Below are 14,492 nucleotides of genomic sequence, written 5' to 3'. Positions count from 1 at the left end.
TAGGCATCTTCATTCAAATTTCATTCAATCACATTCTAGTTTGCAACATTTTTTTAGATGATAAAGGTGTTAAAATCCTCTCGGTTGACCCCAGCACATACAAGTTTCTTGAGGATAAGAGACTAAAAGAAGAAGAAGGGAATGACAAAGAGCCTTGTGAACCAAGCAATGAAGAGAAGGACAATACCGAGAGTCTAGATTTAGATGAGAAAAAAGAAACAGGAAGGAATAACTTGAAAAAAGAAAGTAAGTATGATTAAATTAATAAATAAACTTAAAACTTTAAAACTCATTAACACTTTGCTTAAAAAAATCAGCAAGGTCTTTGCTTTGAAAACAAACAGTGTCAATCTTTAAATAAAACATCCTTAAACAAAAAAAAAAAAAAAACAAACAAATAGTTTAGGAGGAGTTAGTATTCTTTGTGTTTGGGTGAAGAGAGATTTATGGACAGTACCAATGTTTTTCTTTCAGATGCTGGACTTAAAAATCTGAAAGTGTTTGCTCCAATAACTGAATTTGAAGAAATTGATATTTCAAAAGCTTTAACAACTCCTGGGCGGTTACATTACCCAAAAGTTGCAAAGAAGTCAAAACTTGATGATTTTCTTGCAAGGAGATCACACCTCAAAGTAATTGAAGAAAGAAATCTAGCCCAAAAGGTAAAGTATGTTTTTATTTAAAAACTATATTAACGGTAATGAAGGACTAAGTTTATAAACCTCAGCCTTGTATGTAATAACAGCATACTCCAACTCGACTATAAATGTTTTAATTTAGTACATGTTGTTTATGAATCAGTTTGTATAATTTAAATTTAGTACATGTTTTTTATGAATCAGTTCATATTCCGTATAAATAATATATATAAGTAAGATTATAAATATAAGTAAGATATATATGGTAATAAATAATAAGTATATTCATAAAATTCTGGTATACTTCAAGAGTAATGCACAATTATTTATAGACAATCAATTTATTCATCAATACCAAACACGTTCAAAAAATAATTTGCAGTATCCAAGACATCGGCTATGCCTGTATGAAAGATCGCCGTACTACATGAGTCTGAGGCTTTACAACGGTCTACCTGCTCATTTTAAAAATATCAATAGCATTGTAAAGTTTAAGAAAGAATTAAAAACATTCCTTATACAAAAGAAATATTATACAATAGAAGAGTATTTAAATGACTGTTTTTTAAAAAGTGACTAGTTTAATTTTAATCCTTAGTTTTAATTTTTATTTTTGTTAGCTAAGAAATGACAATGTCATCTGTTTCACCAGCTTTGCTGGAAATGTGAAATGTTTTATGACAATAAAGTGATATTATTATTATTATTATTATTATTATTATATTTAATAATGTTTTATTTTTCCTCATTCCAGGGCTTAACAATGTCCAAACAAGAAACAAAGAAACCTGAATTGAAATTGCCAAGAGAATTAAAACTGGTGGAAGGAGTGATAAGGACTAGCAATAATAACAATAACAAGACACTATTAGGAACTATCGGGAGACGAGTGGCAACCATCAAATGCCATTACGAAGCTCTTCAGAAGATGAGTCGGGAGTTGCGGTGCTACGGTCAGAACTGCTCAGAGAAAGATTCCAGCAGATGTTATTCCCCTGTCTGTTCTCAGCGCATGCGACTTCGCAAAGAGTTGCTCTTATTGCTGCGGAAAGCCAACAATACACGCAACAATAACAACTTGGTCTCTACAAACAAAGGAGATGAAATGAAAAAAGGTAAGTTGTTATATTTTTTACGTAATGGTATAAATTACTGTACATTATTTTGGTGAAATAGAGTTTTTGTAGCTTTATATCTATAAATATATTTTATGTCCATATTGTTTCACTACAACCACAATTACGAGTGTTTGGGTATATTAGCGAATTTCCCCTATAGGGCTTTAATAGCTATTTCGCTATTTTGATACTAACAAAGGCATACAGTTTAAAACCACTAAATATAAATCAGCCCCTCTCCACCCTATAGGGAATATTATTATAATATTCAACTCCCAACATCACCAAAGTTATTTCAATAACTTTAAAACATAAAGGATATTTCAAAGCCTGTGGGGACTGTAAATCAATTGGTAAATATCGATTACAACAGGTTTGGGGTAGGTTGTGTATTTTTTTAAAGCAATTGAAATAAATCTTTTTAAACAACAAACCCTTAGTTTTTTTAACCAACAAATAAGTCTGTTGATACAGAAGTAACCTTGATTAATTATTGAGGGCAGATTAACCGAGCAGTGGATCAACTGTGGTCACTCAACTCCTGATCAACCAGAATAAAGCAGTGTTGAGGCTTCTTGGATACATGAAACTGTGGTAATCCCCAAAACACCATCAAACAGGAAAGGGAATTAAAATACAAAACAGTTTTAAACTATGGTAGTTATCATATTCATATTGCATTTAAACTAGAGGTGGGAGGATTGTGGAATTTAATTTTGAATAAGTCAAAACTGGATATTGGAAGATTCGGATTACGTTCAAGTACTTAATAAATTAATATTGAGGTTATTAAAAAGTTCAAGATAGATATAAAACTAATAAAACACTGTAATACTTTGTAAATAAACGTTAATGTCTCAATTTACATGTTTACATCAACAAAATACAATATTGCACAGTCATTATATTTTAGGTCATTAACCTTTATTACTTTTTGTAGTGCTACCTATTTCAGAAGAGAAGCACTTGTATAGCTTGGGTTCCAAAGTTGAAATTAAATAATTTGTAACATGATAAAACATTTGATAACCATAAAAAAGTAGGCCTATAAAATTATGATAATAACAGCTCTTGTAAAAAGGGTATAAAGATAACGACATAAAATTGTCAATATAATGGCCTATGTTACCTTTTTGCGTCAAAAGGAAACGGTCCGTGTTGTAGTTAGCATCAACTACAGCTGTTTCATGCCGCTGAGGCACATCTTCAGGTTGTCAGAAAGTTAAAATTTTACAAAGCGCTTTCATCCATAGATGAATTTGTCAAGATATATAATTATAACTTACACAAAAGAATGAGCAGTTTGGCCTATATCGTTGCATTTGATTTTGTAAATGCCTGAATTGTTCACTTTATCAGAAGGTGTTGTTTTTCCTTTCTTTGAACATACAAGATAATTTAATGGATGTTTTGTATGCAACTTGTACATCGTTCTTTCCCATTTCCTTTCTCAAGGTGTTATTGAGTACCACTCCAAATTCAGCACAGACATATTTTTTGTTTCTGGGTACTGGAATCTTTTTTGTTTTATTTTTATGCTTTCTGATGAGTTTATCAATGAGAGAGTTTTTATATCCATTGTAAACTGCAATGTTTTTCAAACTATTTATTTCCTTGTAATTTTCTTGAATAAGTGGTATGGATAATAGTATGTGGTCAAAACTATTGTAAGCAGCTGTCTGTTGTAGGTTTTCTGTAGAGTTTTGATTCAAGGTTAATTTCAAATTTATATAATAAATTTTAGACGATCACCAGCTTATAAAATCGCTCAGAAACTTGACAAAATAATTACGAAGGAGACAACTGCCTTAGCCAGCGACCACAGTGTTAAGAACACCATTGATGTAGTGAATCAACTCTGTAAAATCAAACTAAAAGGTTCCTATCCTTAAGCCTCATGTGACGTAAATTTATTCACAAACGTATCCGTTGAAGAAATCATTGACATACTTGAATCTAATTTAGATAAAAACTTGTCCTTATCAATTAAGGCTAAACACGAGTTGGTTAATCATACCAAAAACGTTCTCAAACAAAATTATTTCACGTTTGAAAATAAGTATTAGACACAAAATGAAGGTCTAGCCATGGGCGCCCTCTACTATCAAGCGTCCTTTGAGAAATGTTTCTACGTGGTTGTAACAAACTTAAAACACAATTTTTTTTAGTTTGTTGTTGCCCCAAAATAACTCTCGGTGTAGCACTGAATCATATGGAGTGCTTGTTGGAGTATCTTGAGAGTCAAGATGATATCGTACTTTGTGACAAACGAAGAACAACAAAGTCAAAACAAATTACTCTGACAGACTCCTTTGATGTAAACCTTTTTCTTTAAATAAATATATGTATTTAAAGTTATTGAATTGTAACATATTTTTCTTTTAATAGCCTATAAAATAATATTGGTTGACATTAATATTTATTTTGTGATGTAAAAATGCAACTAATGCCATCAATATCTGTTTTCTTGTATATAAATAAAGCATTTATTGTGTTTTCTTAATGGATTTTTTTACATGTTGGATTAGAGGTTCCAGTTATCCGTGGCCTCCCTCCCCTTCATTACCTTGAGGTTCCATTATACATAAATAATCCTTGAATGATTTATTGCCAAATTTGTAATTACAGTAATTTATTAGTATTTTAAAATTTTTTATCTTTTTAGATCCAGTGAACCAGGAAGAGGATTTTAAATCTGAAAACAAATCTAGTTTGATAAAAAATATGAATATGTCTAGTTCTACATCAGAAACTGTCAATATAAATAATATGTCTGAGAAATTGAGAGAGGTTTTAGAGAGAAAACCCGTGATTGATCACATCCCACAGGTTAAAGTAGAGAAAAAAATAGAATCTGAAGTAATCAGTCCAAAGTTAGAACCTGTTACACCAGACTTGCTTGGAAATGATGTATTTAATGAAGTAGAGATTACCTCAGAAGTTGAAGTTAGTACTTCCGAAGATACTTCAAAACCAGACGTCAAAGAAGAACCGATGGAAGTTAACGAGGCTGTCTATGACAATCAATCTATGGACTCTATATCAACAGCTGATCAAGAAATATCGAATGAAGATCCTAATATAATTCAAGATACTTCTTCATGTGACGCTGGCCCCGGTGTTAAAGTACCTGATAACGATCTCTTGCAAGATTCATCAAGATGTTCAGACTTTACTGTTTTTAATGATTCAAATTCAAATTTAGATAAACAGTTCATTTCATCGGTTCTTTCTGATGATAATTCTCAAAGCAGTGTAAGTAAACATAATTCAGAAGATATTGGTGAAGAAGTGGACATAATGACCAGTGATAAGTGTGGTGTAAGTGTTTGTGATAAATCACGAAGGATAGTCAAAAGTGAGGGTGCAAATGAAAAAGTGGTGGTAACAACTACCACAACGACCACCACTACTTCTACTCAGCAAGTTACTACAGTAGACGGTGTGATCAAGAGTTTTAGAACTACTGAATCAGTTTCATCTGAACACTCTAAAACTATCATGTAAGTTAGAACATTTTGTCTAATTAAATGTTGGCATTATTAATTTTAAAAGTTTGATAGAATCAGTTTATGATAATGTTTGTTTAAACGGTTATGAAATAGATATTTTTTGCTAGTCTCATTTTAAGAGAAGTATTAATCCCTTATTGACCATTCAAAACTGGATGCAGCTGTTTTCTATAATAGTATTTTCAACCTTTAAGGACTCATGTTTAATTAATCCTGGGTTTTAAGCAACTAACTGTCCACAATTCACTGTTGATTGCCACCACTAAAGCACATCTTTTCATTTCTTCCAGCAATCTTGTGCCTTTTTTGTGGTAATTTTCACAGAGTATTTAGCTATTTGCCATTTTATAATGTTTTGTGCATAGAAAACCTTTAAACCTTTAATATCTTGGACATTAAATTGCTGCTAATTTCATCTTAGTTAAAATGGCCTTTTACAGTACTAAAAATATATAGACTAACACATATTGGTAACACCATTTCATTTACATGATCTAGCCATACATTTGAACATAAACAAACACTGTGCAAATCAAATCTCAAGTTAGGCTCAGTTTTATGATTACCTTATTAATAGCAAAAAGATAATCTATGCTTCTTATCCATTGACCAATTTCTACTGGTTTACAGGGGAAAGGGGCAAGGAAGTGTAACTGAAACTAAAAATCAACATGCCTCTGTGACAGTAAAGACGGAACCTGGTAAAGAGGTGACGGCCAAAGGTACTCTCATCAGTTCTATCAAAACCGAAGTGAAAACAGAGGACAATCGGGTATACTCTTGTTCATCCACCAGAGGAAAGGTGATTTTTATCTTTCTTTCCAAATAATGACTTACCAATTTATATAATCTTATTAACAACCCAAACACACTTTCTCAGCCTGACGAACAACACTATTTGTAGTGATGGCGGATCCAAGAAAATGTCGGTACTGAATCTGATAGTCTTGTACATGGGTACTGATAGTCTTGTACATGGACACTGATAGTCTTGTACATCAACATGGATAGTCTTGTATATGGAGTTTATTTTTTAATTATTCTAACTATTAATTTGATTTTAAAATGCATCAGTATGACGAAACACCTTTTCCTATGAATTGCACTTTATAAATAACATTTTGTGTAAAAATTGGATCCATCAAAGCCAGATCCAGCCCAAGATATGATTTTTTTGTGGATCCGATCAGGCGTCGGTTCTAGCTCAGATCCGGTGGATCCGGTAGTTCGATATCCGAATCCGACCATCACTAGTTTTTTGTAAACAGTTTAGATGTCGGTCTTAATAATAGGGGCAGTAGGCCTAAGTCTTTTACTAGATTAAAATATATCAACTATAATTTTATATGATAACATTTTGAATATGCAATTGGAACAAATTTTTAAATATAGGTGTGTGTTGATAGAGTAATATTTTTCCAACCATAACATTTAATTATTAAAAATTCCTCTTGTGATTACTTTTGCTATGGGGCTTGGGGCTTAAAGTTGTTCAAGTATTGTTTTGTTCTTACCTTAAAAATTGGAAGTGCCTAATTTTTGCAGCAATTTTTAATTTTTGCAGAGCTTAATAACAAACAATTTTGTTTGCTGAAACATTGTTTACTATTAAAGTTTACAGAGAAAATTAAAAAAAGTACATTATCAAATTCCCATATCATTCTTAAAATGGGGACAAAATGAACTGTTGTACAGTAGAACCTCGCTATTCCGTCACCTACGGGACTGGGAGCATGGTCGGAACAGCAAAAAGGTCGGATTATCAGAGGAACGCATTTATTGACATAAAAATGTAGTAAAACTGTATTTTGAACAGACCACGGTAACTAATAACCACGGTTAATCCAACATGGCATAAAACAGTTATTTCCAACTCATAAACTTAATGGACGTTAATGTAACAATTTACATATTACATCATAAAAATACAATTAGTAGGCTATTGCGCAGTCATGATAATTATGCTATGTCATTACCCTTGGTTCAGTAATAAAAACTGTAACGTTTAAAATCACAGCTTTTCAAACTTTTACTCAAAAAACTAATTGCCAAACATTGTACAGCAAAATAAAGAACAGAACATTAGAAAGTCTAGTAAGCTACTGCTAGTCATAGGCTACTGATACACTGTTTCAGGACAGAAGAAGGTAGATAAAAACCTTAGATAACGCATAAAAAAAAGTATAAAATAATAGTAGCCTACTCGTAAAATACACCGATAAAGATAACAATGACATAAAAACATCACTTATTCTTTCTCTTTGTTTCTCTTTATCCACCCATTCAACAAGTTGCCATGGTTACTAAACACGCAATCACAGGCTACTAAAGTTGTCATGATTACTAAATACCCAATTACAAAATGTTGTGACAAAGCAAGCGCACAGCAGACAGATGTATTGTATATTTAGGCCTACGAAGAGCAGACGATTGTCCTTGATTTGTCCTTGATTGACCTTGAAGCTTTTATCGGCATTCCTTTGTTTTGCTTCCATTTTGTTTTTGTCAAATGAACTGTGATTTCCCAAAAGCAATAATGTGGGAGCCTACTTAATATTAATAATGGGCAGACATGGTTAAATACACAACAAATTTCAACACATTAGACTAAAAAACACAATTTATAAAGTTTTCTGGGTATTTTTCTTGGACAATGAGGTTATGTTAGCGGAAGCCTATTGTGTTGGCGGCACAGTCGGACCAAGCGAGGAGTCAGACCATCAGAGGTCGGATTAGCGAGGTTCTACTGTAGTTTGCTTGTTTATGGATAGATTTTTATAAAATTTTGCAAATTTATTTATTTCATACAATGGCAATTAACATTTGATCCAAACACGCTTTTTCCCTTCCCCATAGCATTTAAACTAATTACACTCTTTAAATCTAATGTTATTTAAATGGAGTATAAAAATGACTTCTTTGTGGAAATATTTTACTGAAAATCCATCCAGACTAATTAAAATTTGCTTAGTCTGCAGGTTTACTGCGCTGTGGGTATTATTTAGTATTGACTAAAACTAGTTTGTATCATGTTGTAGGTTTATCTTAAGAAAGTAACACTGTCGTTGGCTGATTGCAAAAGAAAGAAACGGCAGCAAGTGAAATATCCACAGTGTTCAACATTTCACACTCGTAGCAAGAAAAAGAATCTGTTGATTTTACCTCAGCATGAGCTACGCAAACTAGCTCGCCATGCAGGCCGCCTACCAGTTGGAGGCTACAACCACTTAGCAAAGGTACAGATTATACTATAAAGACTCACTTGTTATTAAATATCAATCATTTAATCAAAACTACTTCATTCATATTGCTCATTATATACAGAATGGTGTCAAGTTATTGTTACAGCTAAAACAACTATATTAAACTCAATACTACTTTATAGAGAAAATGTTAATCAATACCGGTACATTAAAATTCAGGAAGCTAGAAAAAATCATCTAATTTATACAAAGGTCTGTTAGGAAGAAATAATTTCAAACATTTTTTTAATAAATAAAATCAGTTATATTTTTTATATTGTCGGGTAAGGTATTGAAATATTGAACACCACTATAAGATGGGATTTTCCTGTAAACCGATAAATTACGTCTGTTGCCAATTCACTACCAAATACTTGTCAAATACTTATGAAAAGAGTTTAATTTTGGCAACCTTTCATTATTTGAGATATATATATATATACAGGGTTTCTATAAAATAATGGTGCGGTTTTAACATCCTGTAAAAACTGTTCTGTAAAACTGTTATAAGACAAATTAAATAACTTCTGTTGGTATCCCTGTATCCAGTACCTTACAGGCTGGAGTCAGTTTGTAGAACTAAGGCACAGAGATAACAGCCAAATAAGAAAAGCAAACCAATAAATCGAGGAGTTCCCCAAGGGTCTGTTATGGGTTTGGTACTATTTATTCTTTTTACCAACGATTTGCCACAACAAATAGGAGACGCCTGCCTTACTCTTATGTATGCTGATGACACAACCTTAGTGTTTAATGAACCACTAGCTGAAAATCTAGAAGTAAAATCCTATGTGTCACTCAGTATGGCCTACCAATACTGCTACAACAATGATCTCGCAGTAAACATGTCTAAAATAACTCAAATAGCTTTTGGCCGTAAATCTCATGAAGTGCCACAACTTCCAGATGTAGAAGTGGAAGATGAAGCTAAGTTTTTGGGCATCACACTCGACAAGAATTTAACCTGGACCCCTCATGTGGACAATATATGTACAAAATTAAGTTCAAGCATCTATGCTCTTAAACATATAAAAAAACGCAACAGATGACATCATAACAAAAGTAGTATACTTTGCACTTTTCGAGTCGCACATTAGATATGGACTTGTAGCATGGGGTGGAACCTCTGCCACTAACATGCAAAGAGTTCTCACAAAACAAAAAAAGGCAGTCCGAATAACTGCAGGACTCCACAGACTCGAGAGCTGCAGGGAAGCATTCAGGTCACTCAAAGTACTCACCCTTGTAGCACTCTACATCCAGGAAGTTGTGTTATTTGCAGTAAGAAATAACCTTACAAGGCGTGGCGAAATGCACCAACACAACCTGAGAAACACCATGCAGTACAACCTTCCACAACATCGCACGGCACAGTTTGAAAAGAAACCTTCATACGCAGGAATGAAAATCTACAACAGGCTACCTCCAGATCTAAGAAGCAAGACAGAAGATGACCTCAAACCAGCTTTGCATCAATGGCTCATTAATCGACCTTTTTACTCTTTAAAAGAATGCTATCAACAGATCTTTGACTAAACAACACCTCAACCACATATTTAGAAAAAAATTTAAATTGACGCTACTACTATTCTTGATGAATGTGTAAATAAAGATTAATTGTCTATTGTCTATTGTCAGTAGCTCAAACAGTTTTGTTCACATTAGTTAAAATAGTTTTTTTGATTGTTGTGCTATTCAAAACACTTCTTATTCAATAAGTTGAGTTTTTTTTACCAACATGTTTCCAGATCAGGAAAAAGCTAAGTGTGTATTGTTATTAAGTGAGTTAAAGTCAGGGACTTTAGTGCAACGGGCATTTCAAAGAACATTCAATAAAGCTCCGTCTCATAAAAACAACATTAATCGTTGGAGTAAGCAATTCATAAACACTGGGTCAGTTAAAAAGCAAAGTAGGCCTGGTAGACCACCAGTATCCAACCAGACAGTTGAAGACATCAGACTATCTTGTGTTAAAAGTCCAAAGAAATCCCTCCCTCGCCGTAGTCTTGAATTAGGAATACCTACAAGTACTCTTCACAAAGTTTTACACAAAAGACTCCATCTTCATGCCTACAAAATTCAACTTCTTCAAAAAATAAAAACAACAGATTTGATAAAAAGAGCAAGCTTCACGACATGTATGTGAACCAAATGGCAGAAAATGAATAATTTTTTAATGAAGTAGTTTTTTTTTTTTAGATTAAGCCACATTTCACATCGGTGGTTAAGTGTTAATAGGCACAACGTAAGAATTTGGGGAGCTCCAGTGTCCTCATGAAACTTTTGAAAAATGAAAGTGACTCGCCCAAAATAAGTGTTTGATGCAGCCTGCCCAGAGAAGAAGTAATTGGGCCATTTTTCTTTGCTGAAAAAAACTATCAATGGAAATGCCACCAGCCATGAAAACCTTGAAAAGCTTGAATTATGCATGAATTCTTCTGACCATGAAAAAAGGAATGGATTATGCATGAATTTTCTATTGGACCATGAATTTTTGGAAATCATGAATAATGATTCAACAAATACCATTACATTTTCAATATCAAAAATATTTCACATTCAAAAACAGTACGATTGTAAGAACATAACGAACGCGAAGAGAATGTTCAGAAACAATTGCTTAGTTCATTCGAGGTCAGATGCTGATGTCAGCTTTCAAGCAAAAAAGACCGAGGTTTTTCTTTTATATATGGTTTGAAAAATCAATAAAAAAAATCAAGATTGAGTTATTTTAATTCTTCTCCAATATTTCATTTGGAATGTTTTGGCGTGTTGTGTTTTTAACTTTGTTTTAAATTATCTTACTAATATTATAAATCTGAAAATTTGTGTGTTTGTTGGTTTGTTTGAAGTTCAATCATGCATGTTAACTACTGGTCGGATTGTGCTGAAATTTGGTATGATGATAGCTACATTCCCAATTAACATATATAGTACTTATATTTAAAGGAATCTTAACAGCTGATTCAACGAAACAATATGATTCTGTGATCTTCAAAAGCATGAAAAAGTCAATAGGCTTACCAACAGGATGCAGCTCTATTATTTGTTTAAATTAGTGATGGGCGGATCCAAGAAAATGTCGGTACCGGATCCGGATCCGGATCTTGAAAAATGTCCGGATCCAGATACACACTGTCATAAGGGCGGGTTAAAAAAACGTAATTAACTGTACCATAGAGATTGTTGACGTTGGCAATATACAGTACTGTGACATTGCCTAACCATAGAGATTGTTGACGTTGGCAATATACAGTACTGTGACATTGCCTAACCATAGAGATTGTTGACGTCGGCAATATACAGTACTGTGACATTCACTAACGCTAGCTAGAGATTGTTTACGTCGGCAATATACAGTACTGTGACATTGACTAACCATAGAGATTATTGACATCGTAATATACAGTACTGTGACATTGACTAACCATAGAGATTGTTGACGTCGGCAATATACAGTACTGTGACATTGACTAACCATAGAGATTGTTGTCGTCGGCAATATACAGTACTGTGATATTGACTAACCATAGAGATTGTTGACGTCGGCAATATACAGTACTGTGACATTGCCTAACCATAGAGATAGTTGACGTCGTAATTTACAGTACTGTGACATTGACTAACCATAGAGATTATTGACGTCGTAATATACAGTACTGTGACATTGCCTAACCATAGAGATTGTTGACGTCGTAATTTACAGTACTGTGACATTGACTAACCATAGAGATTATTGACGTCGTAATATACAGTACTGTGACATTGCCTAACCATAGAGATTGTTGACGTCGGCAATATACAGTACTGTGATTTTTGCTAACCATAGAGATTGTTGACGTCGGCAATATACAGTACTGTGACATTGACATTAGTCTTCTTTTACACAGTCAAAGATAGTCTTGTACATAAAGACAGCTTTGTGTTCGTAAAAAATCGGTCTTGTATTTGGATACAGACAGTTTTTGTGTTAGTAAACAAAATCGAGACAAAATCGTTCTTGTACATGGATACACACAGTTTTGTGTTAGTAAACAAATCTGCAAAAAATCTGTTTTGTACATGGATACAAAAACAAAACTAACCTTTTTGTTAGTAAAAAAATCGGGAAAATCGGATAATCAAAACCGGATCCAGCCCGGAAGATCCGGAATTTTTTGGATCCGATCCGGTGCCGGTTCTAGCTCGGATCCGGCGGATCCAGTAGTCCGATATCCGGATCCGACCATCACTGGTTTAAATTTATGACTACACAGCTAATTTGTAACAAGCAGAAATAAAAAGCTGTGATATATGGAATGGATGGATTTTTTCACAGTTATGTTTATGTAGCCAGTTAATACTAATAGTAAATTAATAAAAGTCTACATACAGCAGATCTAGGGAACATAATAATTTTTCTCTTTAGCGTTCTCAAGCTGCTTGCCATTATTTTCAAGGAACCAAAATTGTCTCTTCTGCAACTTGACCCCGTTGCAAGGCACAGTTATAGCGGCTAGTTTAATATAAAGGGCTATTTGATGAATGTATAAGTTCAAAACAGTCATAATACCTATTTCTTTAGAGTGCTCTTTAGCGTTATAATTATGTTACAGTCAAACCACCAGTGTTGGCCGTACCCGTGCTCCCGTCCAATATTCAAGACATGTTGGCTGTACCGAACTGTCAACTTCAAAACTATTGCTGCTGCTGCCCTACAGCTCAGGATACTGTGGGCATGTCTGCGGTGGGATGACATGCAGGTGATGAAATTATACTACCAAGGTTTACAAACTGATAGTATTAAGAAATAACTAAAAATGTTGGAAATCTGTTTTTGTGTGTCAAGACCAGAATGCAAATCAGCGATCGGGGGTCTTCTCTGTAGTGTTTTAGTAGGAAATAGGTTTGCTAATTACAAATTGTTATTAGAATATTCTAAAAAAGCTAGATGGTCACACAAAAGTAATATACAAACCCACAATATTGATCTTAATCTGTTATTTCTTAGCAATGTGTTGATACCAAAATTGATCAGTTCTCAATACCGATACCTGAAAATGTCATTATAACTAGAAGTGTGCCAGCCTAAAATGTTCGATCAAGCCAACTCGAGTGTCATGATATCTCACACGGAAGTGTCATCATCATCTTCTGCGATTATTGAGAAACCTTTAATATCTTCTTCAATCTCGGAAACATTAAGAGCATCTTCCGCAATAATAGTAAAATATTGAATATCTCCCGTGGTCAAATGGATATTATCATTGTCTTCCGCAATTGCAGCAAAATTCTGGACATCTCCGGTCATTTGGGTATCATTATCTCCCACGATCACGGCGAAAATCTGATAATATTCCGAGGTAACAAAACCATTATCATCATTCATTGGCAAAATCATAAACATCTCTCATGGTCCTCATTGTCCAATCTCTTTTGTAGTTGTGCATCATTGTCTCTTGTCATTGCAGCAAAGTTATGACCATTTTTTGTGGTCGCGTGTACATCCTTGTTGTCTCTCACGGTCACGGCAAAATCTAGAATTTCCCCTGCAGTAATGGAAATATCGTCATTTGCATTAGCTGCAATTTTATGAACATCTCCTGCTGCCGTGTGGACATGATCGTCTTCATCTCCTGCGGTCACAGAAACGTCATCATCATCATGCACAATCACAGCAAAAGCGGGAATTTTTATATCTAGTGATCTTTGTAGACATGTCAGTTAGACTTTTGGCGATCAATTCTACACATCCCTATAATAATTGTTTTTCTAGGTTATTGTCACTCTTACCCAATTAATAAGTTACAATTTATATTTCTAGGTCAAACCACCAAATGACGGCAAGAACCAAGTGACAACAGACACAGAGATCATGTCTACAGAAATTCTCAGGTCTCGTCATTTGGGCGAGTTTTGTGACCGAACCCAATATTTGGTGCGAAGGGTTGTCATTCCACTAGAGCTGCCTAAAACTGTCCGAGGTATGTAACATTAAACCGT

General features: G+C 33.8%; 1 protein-coding gene across 1 annotated transcript in view; it reads left to right on the top strand.

Moving 5' to 3' along the window:
- Positions 1–14,492, top strand: part of LOC128994296 (nucleosome-remodeling factor subunit NURF301) — a 164,464-nt gene that overhangs the window by 50,266 nt on the left and 99,706 nt on the right. Inside the window, exons 13-20 of the mRNA XM_054418767.1 lie at positions 58–246; positions 475–662; positions 1,393–1,753; positions 4,422–5,259; positions 5,899–6,070; positions 8,307–8,504; positions 13,106–13,252; positions 14,314–14,473. Of these exons, the coding sequence (XP_054274742.1) occupies positions 58–246; positions 475–662; positions 1,393–1,753; positions 4,422–5,259; positions 5,899–6,070; positions 8,307–8,504; positions 13,106–13,252; positions 14,314–14,473 (2,253 nt within the window). The remainder of the gene's footprint in view (positions 1–57; positions 247–474; positions 663–1,392; positions 1,754–4,421; positions 5,260–5,898; positions 6,071–8,306; positions 8,505–13,105; positions 13,253–14,313; positions 14,474–14,492) is intronic.

This window comes from Macrosteles quadrilineatus, unplaced genomic scaffold (assembly GCF_028750875.1).
Source record: "Macrosteles quadrilineatus isolate MER2022 unplaced genomic scaffold, UCM_ALF_1.0 Scaffold_1__1_contigs__length_201487025, whole genome shotgun sequence".
In the NCBI taxonomy this organism is placed as follows: Eukaryota; Metazoa; Arthropoda; class Insecta; order Hemiptera; family Cicadellidae; genus Macrosteles; species Macrosteles quadrilineatus.
The sequence above is the reverse complement of the archived record's forward strand: the minus strand, read 5'-3'. Positions and strand labels throughout refer to the sequence as shown.